At 38.4% G+C, this 14,226-nt stretch overlaps 1 protein-coding gene across 1 annotated transcript; it reads left to right on the forward strand.

Annotated features, from left to right (window-relative positions):
* The first annotated feature begins 576 nt into the window (after nucleotides 1–576).
* IDO1 (indoleamine 2,3-dioxygenase 1) lies at nucleotides 577–13,284 on the forward strand. Its single transcript, NM_001141953.1, is given in 10 exon segments — nucleotides 577–675; nucleotides 5,178–5,273; nucleotides 5,388–5,507; nucleotides 5,972–6,090; nucleotides 6,810–6,824; nucleotides 9,362–9,461; nucleotides 10,001–10,118; nucleotides 11,285–11,336; nucleotides 11,789–11,937; nucleotides 12,902–13,284. Coding segments are annotated over 10 exon segments (1,233 nt in total). The 3' UTR covers nucleotides 13,267–13,284.
* Nucleotides 13,285–14,226: the final 942 nt, after the last annotated feature.

Here is a 14,226-nt window from a genome sequence, read left to right on the forward strand (position 1 = left end):
AAATTCTTCATGTGCTTGCATTTTTTTTTCTTTTTTATATTTCAGAGGCACTAACTCTGGGTACCCAAAATTTTTTTCCGTGGCTGCTGAAACAAGACACTAATATGTTCAAAGAACCCTGGAGGTTTAAAAGAAAGCCAATGAATACAATAACTAAAAGATGGTTTAGGCCATTAGGCTCGGTTAAATTCATTGTTCTAATTCAAAGTTTCACTAGTTCTCATAAAATAAAAATGTTCTTTCTGGCCACCTATTTTCATGTGTTTTTTTTGTTGTTGTTATTTCAGTCAGGCCCTTTCCAACTCCCCTTAGGCAATAAGTAAATGATGTTCCCAGAAATGTTTGATATGGAGTATACACTTTCAGTTTCTTCATGTGATGAACAGTTGTGCTTTTGTAGTTTTATTTTTCATCAAACTACAGATAAAGAAAGTAGAAAGTGAAGCTATTCCAAAAGTGGAAGTCATTTCCTACTGCCTATGTGGTGAGTTGTGGTTGTTGGCTATGGCAACCTCTGTAATAAATAGATGCTCTGAAACTGCTCTAGCCTGAGGAGGAACAGAGCAGACTGCAAGAATGGCAGCTGACAAGTCATCTCCTATGGAAAAGTCATGGACCATCTTTAAGGAATACCATATAGATGAAGATGTGGGCTTTGCTCTGCCACTTCCACTGGTAAGAGAGGACACTGGAATATGGGCAAAATTGTTTTCTTATCTTGACTTACCTGGATAAGTCAACTTCTACTGATTAAATGTGATTCAGTAATTTCTTTGGAGGCAGAGTTTGAATAAAGGGATCTCAGTTAACTTTCCTAAAATTTTCTTCCTAGAAACTTAGCCTTAGAAGCACCTCTTACTCACCTTACACAGGTACAGAGAGTGATGAGAGAAGGTAACTATAGAGGTATTTTAGTTTAAGACAATCACATTTCAGAGGGTATTTTGAAAAAAATTTTTAAAAAGTAATAAATGATCCATGAGCCAAAGGAACCCACTTTCTCAGCAAAGCATGTGTTCCTGCTTTGACTTTTTTGAGGTGGGGCATCAAGCAACTTTGTGTTGTATTAATATTGTTTGGTATTTACTAAGCCTAAGTTTCAGGCTTAGAGAGAGTAAGACCTGCTAGACCTGCATGCTTTTCCCACAGGTTTTGCTACAAAGGGCAAGGCATTAGAATAAATGTGTGTCTTAAGACTACAGCTTCCTAAGTTATCTTCCCAAGAATGCTGTGAAAACCTCTTATCTTTAATATTTTAATCATCACACACTTCTATCTCATTTTTAGCAATTTACAAATGTTAACTTACTCCATCTTTACAACCATCCTGAAAGGTATATATGCTATTAATCTCATTTTCCTCATGAGAAAGTAAGCCATGCAGATTTTAAGTAATTAGCCAAACTTACACAGCTAGTAATAACAGGGATAGGAAGTGAGTCTAATCAGTCTGGTTCCAGAATCCATTGTCTGAAAACCATTATCTATTATGCTACACTGCCTAACTCAAGAGAAGGAAAGAACACAAGGCATTATTTTGGTTTTTGGTTATTGTTTGTTTTCCTACTCTTGGTTTTAATGAAGTTCATGAGATTCCAGGAGAGGATTTCTGGAAGCCAGTAACATGTTGTGACAATGCTGTATACCAGGATGTACCTGTTTACTTGTAACTGGAACAGAATCCAGACTCTAGAGATAACCTTTAAGTGTGACAAATACGTATTTTAGTCAGAATCTAACTATATTTAGAAATCACATCTAGTAGATACCTTGGTTGATACAGGCAAATCTAAAGCAAATTCTTTGTCACAATCTAATTTTCACATGATTAAGTTAATTGAAGAAAGTGAAGCAGATGTTTTAATTTTATTGCTAAAAGCAACTGGCTTACTTTATATTTTCAAATCAATAATATTCAGACTTACTCTCTCTTCACTAAAGTGCACAAGTGCCAAGACTGGATGTTTTGAGGAAATATTTATCAATGGTACAAAAAAAAAAAAAAAAAAAACCACAACTTTTTCAGAAACTGAAAATTCTCATATCAAATTTATTTTTTATTTCCCTATAAAGTTAGTTCTCTTATAAAAGAAAATAATCACAATAATTATGTGAATGAGTAAGTGAAATTTGTTCAGTTGTGTCTGACTCTTTTCTACCCCATGGACTGTAGCCCACCAGGCTCCTCTGTCCATGGAATTCTACACGCAAGAAAACTGGAGTGGGTTGCCATTCCCTTCTCCAGGGAATCTTCCCTACTCAGGGATTGAACCTGGGTCTCCTACATTGCAGGCAGATTGTTTATCATCTGAGCCACCAAGGAAGCCACAAGTAATTATGTAGACCTCTAAAACAAAGTCCAAGGGCTAAACCCCAAAACTAAATCAAAATAAAACACTTCCTGAGCTATTTAAAAAACAATGCTGCTACTTGAGATGCCTATGAAATTAGATTTTGTATCCTGAAACAGGATGAAAACAAAATTAGAGGTTACTTTTATTTCCTCACTGAAGATCTTTCCTGGAAATTAGAGGTTCAAAAATACCCATTTCATCTCTTATAATCTATCACCTTCCAACTGTAAAGCCAAATAATTTGTCTTCTGATTTCACGTAGATGCAAAATGCATTCTCTCATCTATCAGGAGTTGAATGACCCTCTATGTTACCCTTTATTAATTTATAATATATCATTCAGGCATCCTTTGAACCAGAAGGATATTATTGATTGAATTTTACATTTGTTGAAAATTCTATCCAATAAGACACTAATCTGGACACATAATAAAGTACTTCTGTTATTTGGGGAAAGTAGCCCCAATAAGAATTTCAGACGCGCTACACAAACCGCAGGTGAAACACAGAATAGAGAAAATATGTATTACTAAAACCATCAGAGCACAGTAGTTTTGTGGTTAGGGAGAAAAAATTCAGAGCAAACACAAGAAAGGTGATTATCTAGTGAATATACTGCCTAGATCTTTCATTCCTAAAAATTTGCCCTGACTAATTCTAGCCAATTCTCTGCAGCCCCTGAACAGGTTTGAAGTTTTTATTACATTTGTCTTCATACTTTATAGCTTCCTTATAATATTAACTTGGTTTTGAAGCTTAAAGCCTCACTCACCTTGGTTTCAGGTAAACTCAATTTATGCCCTCTCCCCTTAATTCAGTATTGGTGCCCCCAAGAGCACATCTGGAAGCAGCTTAATGAAGAAGGCCTGGGGAGTTTTCAGGACTCTGAATCTCATTTCAGGCTGTGACTTAATTCTTTGGTTTTTATGTTTTCCCTTGAGACACGATTAGAAACAACACCCAGGGAGGCACTTATTAAAAACGAAAACCAACTGAGTAAAATTTAAAACGTCATTGGCTTCCTTCAGTGCTTCATGAAATGGGCATCATCCCAACCAGCAGGAAGGAAAGTACTCTGAGGAGCTGTACAAAAATGAAAGACTTTTATAGGCAGAAGAGAGCAGAAACAAGGAAGTCATCCCCACAGAGTGGATTGGTTGTATCGAGGTCACATTTCTTTAGAGAAAAGCAGGTCTCTATGAGCAGATCGGTTCACTACTGCTGGCCAGGGGATTCCGGAGTGACTGGTTTAGGATTCCACTCTGGGAGAGGCAGAAACTGTAATTAAGTATTGTCTCCATTTAGTGACATGGGACTTAAGTTACTAGATTCTGGGTTTGGGGGTCTTTTTAAATTTTTTTTTTTATTTTGTATTGGAGTATAGCCAATTAACATTGTTATAATAGTTTCAGTCGATCAGTTCAGTCGCTCAGTCGTGTCTGATTCCCATGAATGGCAGCACGCCAGGTTTCCCTGTCCAACACCAACTCCCAGAGCTTGCTCAAACTCATGTCCATCATGTCCATGATACCATCTAACCATCTCATCCCCTGTCGTCCACTTCTCCTGCGTTCAATGACCCCAACATCGGGGTCATTCTTCAGCATCAGATGGCCAAAGAATTGGAGTTTCAGCTTCAGCGTCAGTCCTTCCAATGAATATTCAGAACTGATTTCCTTTAGTTTCAGGCAGACAGCAAAGGGATTTAGCCATACATACTCATCCATTTTCCTCCAAACTCCCCTCCCATCCAGGCTGCCACATAACACTGAGCAGTCTTATTTAGAACACTCTTTTATTTGGATTTCATTTTTACATACTTGACCAAAAATTTGGCTGTTGTACCATATAATTATATATACATATACACACATATATATATACATATGTATGCACATATATACAACAAATATACAGCATCTCTTGCATGCCTAGTACCGTGCTAAGAAATATAGAATTAAAAATATGATATAATCCTTGCCTTCAGATAGTGAGATGTAAAAAGAGAAAACATCTTTCAGTAGTTGGAAATCCTTATGTTTGCATTACAATGAACTATGTGCACAAAACTAGCCATAAATCTGCCTGAGCCTTGCTTGTCTTATTTACGACATGGAGATAACTTTGGGGGCCATTATAATAATTAAACAAGAAATAATTAAACAAAAAATTGAAGCAAAACTGCCTCATTGCTGACATTTAATAAATCTCATTTTCCTTCTATTCAAAAAAAAATTAACATCTAGCTGAGGAAGTAAAAATATAGCAGACAGCAATAAATTACTTAGGGTCTCCCGGGTAGCTCAGCAATAAGGAATCTGCCTGCCAATGCAGAATACTTGGGTTCAATCCCTGGGTTGGGAAGATCCCCTGGAGAAGGAAATGGCAACCCACTGCAGTATTCTTGCCTGGGAAATCCCGTGGACAGGGAAACTTGGCAGGCTAAGTCCATGAGGTCTTAAAGAGTTGGACACAACTGACTACACAACAACAATAACAAATCACTTAATGTGAAAGGGTATAATTCATAGGATTCCTCACTGAAGGCATACCTAATAGAATGGAATAGTCAGGAAGATGTCAATGAAATGTTCCAAGGGATCTTTGCAAAGGAGACAGATGAGAGGAAGAAGAGGAGCACAGAGAAGGTCCTGAGCTCTTCATGTGCAGGTGACAATACCTGGCCTGCTCGCCCTAGACAGGTTAAGTGTGTGTCAGCATTGCACGGCATTGATACAGAGACAACATGGACCATCAGTGGAGGCACCACTATTGGATAAGAACTTCCACTGGTGAATCACAGCCCTGTTTCTTCTTTTTAAGGAGGAGCTCCCTCATCCTTATGATGCCTGGATCTCTATTGCTAGAAATCTGCCTGAACTGATCAACAACAACCAACTACGTGTGGAAGTTGAGAAGGTTTGGAAAAAATATTACACGTTTTCTATTTCAGCTTCTTAAAAGCATTAACTTGGTTTTGTGGCAATCGCATCAAATATTTTGAGTTGAGTCCATCTCTCCATTTATTCTCAGTTAGCAAAGCTCAGCATTGATGGCCTCCGAGGCCACAAGGCACAGCGCCTGGCACACTTGGTTCTGGGATACATCACCATGGCGTATGTGTGGGGTCGAGGCGATGAAGACATCCGCAAGGTCTGGAGATTTTCATATGTTCTTTTATGCTAACACAACAGACTGACATCCAGTTGACATTTAATGTAAACGAACTCTAAGAGTATTGTCACGGCATTTGTGAAGCTTGAGGATCTTGTGCAGAGGAGTTGCCTAACAAATATTTGGGGAATGGATGGATGCTTGAGCGAATAGTTACAAATGATTCCCAGGCCATTAGAAAGTCAAGAATACATCCTTGATTTCCTCTGGCCCTCTAGCTAGGCTTTGTTCTCTCTATGCCCAGATTATGTCCACATCATCACAAATCTCAAATGTAAGGGTTTAATAAGTACCGGACTTAAGTTACGAAATGAGGAAGAGGCAATGACATTGGTTTGGTTTCACAGGCCCTTATGTAGAACAGTTAATCTTTTGACACCCAGAAAGCAGAAGCAAAGGTGAGACATTTCAGAGGTTAATACTAAAAGTCGTGTTTTCATTAGGTCTTGCCAAGCAATATCGCTGTTCCTTACTGCCAGCTGTCTGAGAAGCTGGGACTGCCTCCTATTCTGCTTTATGCGGATTGTGTCTTGGCAAACTGGAAGAAAAAAGATCCCAATGGGTATGTAAACAGTGATTATAACAGGAATTAAAGGTGTTCACAGTATTTTAATCAAAAGGGAATTGGTCATTTGTTTAATCTTTGGCAGCATGTCTTTCTTCTCTGTTGTTAAGATGTAAAATATACATGCATGTGAGAGAGAGAGGTGTGTTGTCAACATACAATGAAATGTACATATCTTAAGTGTTCAGTTTGATCAGTTTGACTGGCTTCTTTTGAGATTCTACAAATTTCAATTTTAACTATTGAGTCGAATCAACACATCTTTGGCGGTAGAAGTGGCAATGTCTGGGCTTTCAAAAGAGTCTGCTTAAAATCTCGGCCCTTCCTAAGCATTGACTAATGAATCTGCTACAATGAAGGGTCAGAGGCTTTGGGTGTGTATCCGCAGAGGCGTGTTCTAGATGCGGGAGTACCACAAAATGAAATGATTTGATCTTGAAAATTTCTTATTAGTAACAAGGTTTCCGATTGGTTTTGACAATCCACGTGTGTTCCTTGCATGTTTAATTGTTTCTTTCACTAATAAAGTCCTAAATTAAATGCTTGTGACACCTGCTTGACAAATATTGAAAAAAACACACCTTTACAATTTATGTATTTTTTTACCTTTGCTAGATCAGTAGTATTAAATGAAATAACTCAAAACCATTTAATCTTTACATTGGTTTCCTTTCCATCTTCTAATTGATCCACGGCTTCATGGCTGCTCTCCTAAGGCCCATGACTTATGAGTAAGTACTCCATCTTCTTTATTCAAAGAATTACTGCTACTCAAAATAAATAAGGATGTATCACTACCCTCAAAGTGCATTCTTTTAAAAGGCCAATTGATTTTAGGCAAAAAATACAAAAGTCTTCTTTGCATATGCAGATGATACCTGACTTAAGGATGGTTCAACTTACGATTTTTTGACCTTACTGCTGCTACTGCTGCTAAGTCACTTCAGTCATGTCCGACTCTGCGACCCCGTAGACGGCAGCCCACCAGGCTCTCCTGTCCCTGGGACCTTAGGATGATGCAAAAGTGATATACGTTCACTAGAAACTCAGTTTGAATTTTGAATTTTGATCTTTCCCTAAGTAGATGTGCAGTACATACTCTCCTGTGATCCTGGGCAGGGCAGTGTAGCTCCCAGGCAGCCTCACTGTCAAGAGGGTAAAGAACTGATACACTTAAAACCATCACGCACCCAGACAACCATTCTGCTTTTCACTTTCAATATTCAATAAATCACAAGAGATATTCCACACTTTACTATAAACTAGATTTTGTATTAGGTGATTTTGCTCAACTCTAGGCTAACGCAAATGTTCTAAGCACATTTACCGTAGGCTAGGCTAAACTCTGGGGCACCCAGGTGGGCTAGTGGTAAAGAATCCAATCTGCCTGCCAATGCAGGGGACACAGGAGAAGTGGGTTCGAGTCCTGGGTCAGGAAGATCCTCTGGAGGAGGAAATGGCAATCCACTCCAGTATTCTTGTCTGGAAAATCCCATGGACAGAGGAGCCTGGCGGGCTACTGTCCTTGGGATCACAATAACTGTGACCCCAAGGTCACAGTGAGTGAGACAGACACAACTTGAGTCAGACACAACTTAGCAGGACCACAAGGCTAATATTTGATAGGCTAATATCTGATATTTGGTAGGTTAGGTATATTGAATGAATTTTCAACTTATCTTCAACTGAAGATGGATTTATTGATATATAACACCATTGTAAGTTTAAGACGATCTGTAGATAAATATGGAGAAGGCAATGGCACCCCACTCCAGCACTCTTGCCTGGAAAATCCCACGGACGGAGGAGCCTGTTGGGCCGCAGTCAATGGGGTCGCTAAGAACATACGTACAAAATGCACATACATCTGTGTATCCATGACCCCATGGCCTCAGTGGCCAGAGGTAATAAAACTATTCTTTTTGACCCAATTTTTACTATTTTTGGCCTAGGTACTTAACAGAGGCTAAGAGCTAAGGAAGCTAAAGTAAATACAGGAATAAGCTTACCCTCATGAAACTGGGTTAATTTGGAGGAAAGAAGATGCATGAAAATTATGTAAATTGTTATATGATCAAGAGAAGAATTAAGGAATTAAAGGACTATGAGTTCAAGTCAAACAAAAGGCACAAGGAAAGAATCCTATAGCAAGGAATTTAAGCTGGATTTGAAGAGTGACTAGGCATAGGTTAGAAGAAGGAAAACCTGGGACTTCCCTGGTGGTCCAGTGGTTAAGATTCTGACTTCCAGTGCACGGCATGTTCCCTATCCCTGGTTGGGGAACTAAGATCCCATGTGTCATGTGGCCAGAAAAAGTAAAGGAAGAAGAAGGAAAAGTTGAGCATGTTCACAGTGGAGGAAACAGCAAGAATGAGGGCTTTGAAATGACAAAAATCTTAGTGCATTTTCAGAACTGAAGGAAGGCTCGTGTCACTGATACATCATAAATAAAGAAGGTAACAGTATAGGAAGGGGATGAAGAAATAAACTATAGAAATATTATATAGGACTTTGGGCTCTGATAAGGGGTTAAAACAGTATCTTTAAAGGGGAAGCTACGGAAGGTTTTTAAAGGGAGAATGATTTCACCAGCCCCATTTGAGGCTGAAACTGATGAAATATCTTATTCAATGAGCCCAGGAAGTTAGGTGTGGAAATGGTTTAAGACCATACATTTAACTGCCATAAAACTCAGAGGTGTACTGATGCTGAGATCATATTTGCATCAACACAAAACTTCAGTGCAAAAGAAAATAAGGTGTAACAATTATTTGAATTTCCCAATCAATTCCTTTGTAAGGCAGGATATATCACTGAGAAATTGAGTCAGGCTCACAGATGAAAATATGGATACTATGTTTATTTAATTCAAAAATCTACTTTTGTAAACAATATCTCAGTTATCTCTATAAACCTTGAGTTTATAAATTTGTGAAAAATGGATGAGATAATAGAAAAAGAAATGCTCTTGATGTTTCTAGTTTCAAGTTCTAGAATGGAATTTCAAGTTCCAGCTTAAAGGACTGTTAATTTTATGACCTTAGACAACAGACCTAACATTAATATTCCTAACTACATAATGGATATAGTAAACCTGCCATACTTATCTCACAAGATTATTTTGAAAATGGAGGGTAAATAAAAGTCTTGGAAATGAATAAGAATCCAACAAATATATCAATATTGTTACTAAATTTTTCTTCTTCTTTTTAGCTTTTCTTTCTTTTATTTTTACTAAATTCTTGACTTCCTGGATTAATTTTCTTAGGAACATGGACATTCTGTTCTCATTTCCTGGTGGGGACTGCGGCAAAGGCTTCTTTCTGGTTTCTCTGTTGGTGGAAATAGCAGCTGCCTCTGCAATCAAAGTATGTCAGTCCAGAAAAATGGGCATTTTGATTCACTTAAGCAGAACAATTACTTAACAGCAGATCACTATTATGCATAAAGTAACTTGATCCTGACTGAATAGAGGATTTTATGATTGAATTGGAGATAAAGTATCCCCTGGTACAAATAAATACTTTATTTTTTTTGTCACTTCTAAAATATAAAATGTAAGAGCCATATAATTAGAATCAAATTTGAAGCCCTAATAAGAGAGAAATATTTTCAACGCAACTTGCCATTGGAATTTTGTCTCACAGTGACAAAAAGCTAATGATTTTTTGCCTTAGAGATAGAAACACATAAAACTATATAAACTTATCTCTAAGTGATACATTAATAAAGACAAACCCAAGTTTAATTAAACATATAGAAATTAGTCAAACAATCCAAGAGTATCCAATCCAAGAAAGAAATGGAAATACTAAATTTATTGTGGGCATTAAGATTTAGAAGAACTTTATTCTATGCCAATATTTATTTATGAAATCTGAAGTGTTTGTCTTCTTTTTTTTTTAAGGTGATCCCCAATATATTTGATGCAGTACAACGTGAAGACACAGATACTTTGCAGAAGGCACTGCTTGACATATCTTCCAGCCTGCGCAAAGCCAAGAAAGCATTTTCTCAAATTCATGGCAAGTATTGTGTGCCTTGCAAATGCTAGACCATGCTCAGATGTTTCTGGTTATCTAGATGTAGTCTTGCAGAGAAATGGAAGCAAAATCAACTCTCACATAGTGGGTGTGTTTGCGTTTTCTTTTTATCTCACTGAATTGTTTTATGTACTTTCCATGTGGTGGGTTTTATTATATTCAGAGAATCTAAATTTTGAGAGAGAAGATAAATGACCCAAGATAATATAAGTACTAAACAGGGAAGCCAGAATTCCACTAAAAATTCTGGAACAACTTGCCAAAGGTGCAGGATATGTAAGTTCTGAAAAACTTAGTTTCTGCTTGATAAGAACTCTCTATGAATTCTGCTTTTACAAAAATTAACTAGAAAGCCATCTAAAACAGCCATGGGGTTCGAAAGTTATCATAAAATTAACAGCTAAAAACGATAACAAAAAGAGTACATAAACAAGAATTTGCAAAAGGAAATGTCCCCTAGTGGATGTGCCTAACAAATATGTGACTGCGTATCACTGGGCTTTGGTAAGAAGATTGGCCTTCAAACCAAAGACATTAGCAGGCTTTGGAGAGGGACACCCAGAGGTGTGGTCCCTAGGGCTCCAGGAGGTGCTGTTTTATTTTTATTTTTTGTGTGTAGGTTTAGGGTTTCTTTATGTAAGTAATTTATCAGTTATGCCCCAGTAAAAACATGTTGCTGTTGTTTAGTCTCTAAATCATGTCCAACTCTTTTACAATCCCATGGACTATAGCCCACCAGGCTTCTCTGGAACCAGAGAACCCAACCTGCATCTCCTTCACTGGCAGGCAGATTCTTTGCCACTGAGCCACAAGGGAAGCCCAGTAAACATATGAAGCATCCTTAAGTAAATGTTGGCAGTTTAGTTGGTCTCCTGAGGATGAGTGGTGAATGGGCCCGGGCTCTTTGTCACAAGATATGTGCTGCTCCCATAGTAGACCCTATTCAGTGTACACAGGTGATAGAGGACAGGTGAGTGAAAGCTTGACCTCAGGGAATTTTTCTGCACAGAATGACATAGTACCTTTCTTGTGTCTTATACTGAAATCCAAGATCAGTTGTTTATAACACCTTCATTTTTCCCAATATATCTGATTCTACTTAATTAGGTGTATCTCATCTGTTTTGTTTTATTTTATTTTTTTTTTAGAATATGTGGACCCAAACCTATTTTTCAGTGTTCTTCGAATATACTTGTCTGGGTATGTAGCCTTATGCTTGGTTCTGTTTTCACTTAGACAATTAACAAAAAGAAGACAACAAATTTCCACTGACGGAACCCACTATCAATCCAGTTTAAGAAACAATTTATATCCTAAAATACATGTTGCAAGAAAAAATAGGCTATTCTCTTAGTTACTACTTGGGCAGGCACACATTGGAGTATGGACAAGAAAGCTAGTCATTTTAAAGAGAGTGAAATACCCTTTGGTAGTGAAAGGTAAGATTTGACTTATAGAATCCTTATGCTGAATTTGCTCAGAACCATATTAATTATTATTCTCTTGCTTGAACATGAGTAGAAGGGGGAGTATGGGAGAAGTACAATGAAGCCTAGCTCATTTCACGTTCCACTCATCCTCTGTTGCAAGATTTGACATACAAAAATTTAGCAATTGATAAAATACTGATTATTCTTCCCTTCCTGATTTAGTTGGAAAGGCAACCCCTTGCTGTCAGAGGGTCTGCTGTATGAAGGCGTCTGGGACACCCCAAAGAAGTTTGCTGGAGGCAGTGCAGCCCAAAGCAGCATCTTTCAGTGCTTTGATGTTCTCCTGGGCATTCAGCACACTGTTGGTGGAGGTGAGTGGCAAATGACAAATGACCAGAATCACTTAAGCTAATAGGATAGTATCTAAAAAGTGCCTTCCCATCAGCATCTTATCTGAGCTTATCAGATACTTTTAGAAGAATCAGTAGAGACTTTACTGCAGTCATCTTATTACACCATGAAGAAGCAGAAACTGAAAGAGGCTCATAAACAGACTCCCTGTTTACCAACTAAAAAGCAGGGAGGCCAGAACTCAGACCAAGTTCAACACCATCTTGATCTTGATATTTGAACATGTCTATGAGGTCTGATTGAGTGGTGAAGCCAATATCACCTGAACACGTAAGGTCAGATTTAGAAAGAGAAAGAAAGTTTGCGAATGAGATAAGACCACAAGCGGAAGCTGGAGAGTGGAGGTGCTTGGCACTGTTCTAGTTCCCTGACCTACCCCACAGGGAGCCCAGGGCCAACACGTGCACCAAAGTTTAAAGATGAACCACCTTCATTATATCCCTTCTAGGGGATTAAGGGAGCAGAGGAAGAAGCTCCAGGAAGAACTTCTTTCTGCTTTTCTTTCTTTCCTAAACTTCTATTGAACAGTCAAAGGGGAAAGCTTTGGGTTGCATGACAGTAAGTTTATTTGTTTGTTTGTTTGTTTCTGAGCTCATTCTCTTATTTTAAAATGATCCCTTTAATTCTCCTGGACTCAGCATCACAGTCTATCAAGTATAGTACATCTACCTTGTCCTTAGAAGGATCAAATCCAGTAGGAACATGAGAAAGGAAGCAAAAAAAAAAAAAAAAAGAATGAGTTTAGCTCATACGGTTTTTAAAATTAAGTGTATTTTGCAGTAATTACCATTACTAGTAGCAGGATTAGTAGGATGCTGACTTGATGGTTATAAATTCATAGCCACCCACTCTGGCCCCACTTGGCCCTCCCTCCCTGGACTGGAGACTGCTTCAGACTCCTTACTAACTCATCTTTGTCTTCAGTCCCTTCAGACTTTGCTGCTGAATTTCTCCAGGAGATGAGAACATACATGCCACCAGCTCACCAGAGCTTTCTCCTCTCATTAAAGGCAAAGCCCTCGGTCCGTGAGTTTGTTCTTTCAAAAGGCAATGCTACCCTGCAGAAAACTTACAATGAGTGCGTGGAAGCTATGGTCTCCTTGAGAAACTACCATTTGGGAATAGTAACTAAATACATCATGATTCCTGCAAGCCGGCAATCCAAGGTGGAAAGAAGCTCGGAAGAAGCTTCAGAGTCAGAAAGTAAAGGAACTGGAGGCACCAATATCATGGACTTTCTGAAGACTGTAAGAGTTAAAACTGTGAGCTGCCTGTTGAAGGAAGATTAATTGTAATCCAAGAAAGTAAATTTTTGGCATATTTTGTTTATTTTGACGTGTTAATTATCACTGTCCATTTTATCAGAAATAACATTGACATTCATCATTTGAGGAGAGAAAAATGAAACTTAAGTCCATACAAAAGCCTGCACAGGGATGTTTATTGCAGCTTTATCATAATCACCCAAACTTGGAAACATCCAAGATGTCCTTCAATGGCTGAATGGATGAACAAATCAAAGTACATCCTGACAATAGAATATTTTTCAGGGCTGAAAAGAAATGAGTGCTGTGTGACAACCTAGAGGGGTGGGATTGGGTGAGAGGAAGATTTGAGAGGCAGGGACATATGTATACCTATGGCAGATTCATGATTTATTGCAGAAAATTACACAAGATTGTAAAGCAATCATCCTCCAATTAACAAATAAAATTTAAAAGTTTTATAAAAAAGAAATGAGTGTGGTGTATTTCTTCCTGGTTCAGTAAAAAATGTTGAAAATGAACTTATTTACAAAATACAAACAGACACATACACTTTGAAAGCAAATTCTGGTTACCAAAGTGGAAAGGTGGTGTGTAGGGGGCGGGGGTGGTGATGGTGGTGGTGGTGGTAAATTAAGAGTTTGGGATTAACATATACACACTGCGCTGCTGCCGCTGCTGCTAAGTCATGTCAGTCGTTTGCGACTCTGTGCAACCCCATAGATGGCAGCCCACCAGGCTCCCCTGTCCCTGGGATTCTCCAGGCAAGAACAATGGAGTGGGTTGCCATTTTCTTCTCCAATGCATGAAAGTGAAAAGTGAAAGTGAAGTCGCTCATTTGTGTCCAAATCTTAGCAACCCCATGGACTGCAGCCTGCCAGGCTCCTCCGTCCATGGGATTTTCCAGGTAAGAGTGCTGGAGTGGGTCGCCATTGCCTTCTCCCAACATATACACACTACTATATATAAAGTAGAAAATCAACA

Source organism: Ovis aries, chromosome 26 (assembly GCF_016772045.2).
Source record: "Ovis aries strain OAR_USU_Benz2616 breed Rambouillet chromosome 26, ARS-UI_Ramb_v3.0, whole genome shotgun sequence".
NCBI classification, from domain to species: domain Eukaryota; kingdom Metazoa; phylum Chordata; class Mammalia; order Artiodactyla; family Bovidae; genus Ovis; species Ovis aries.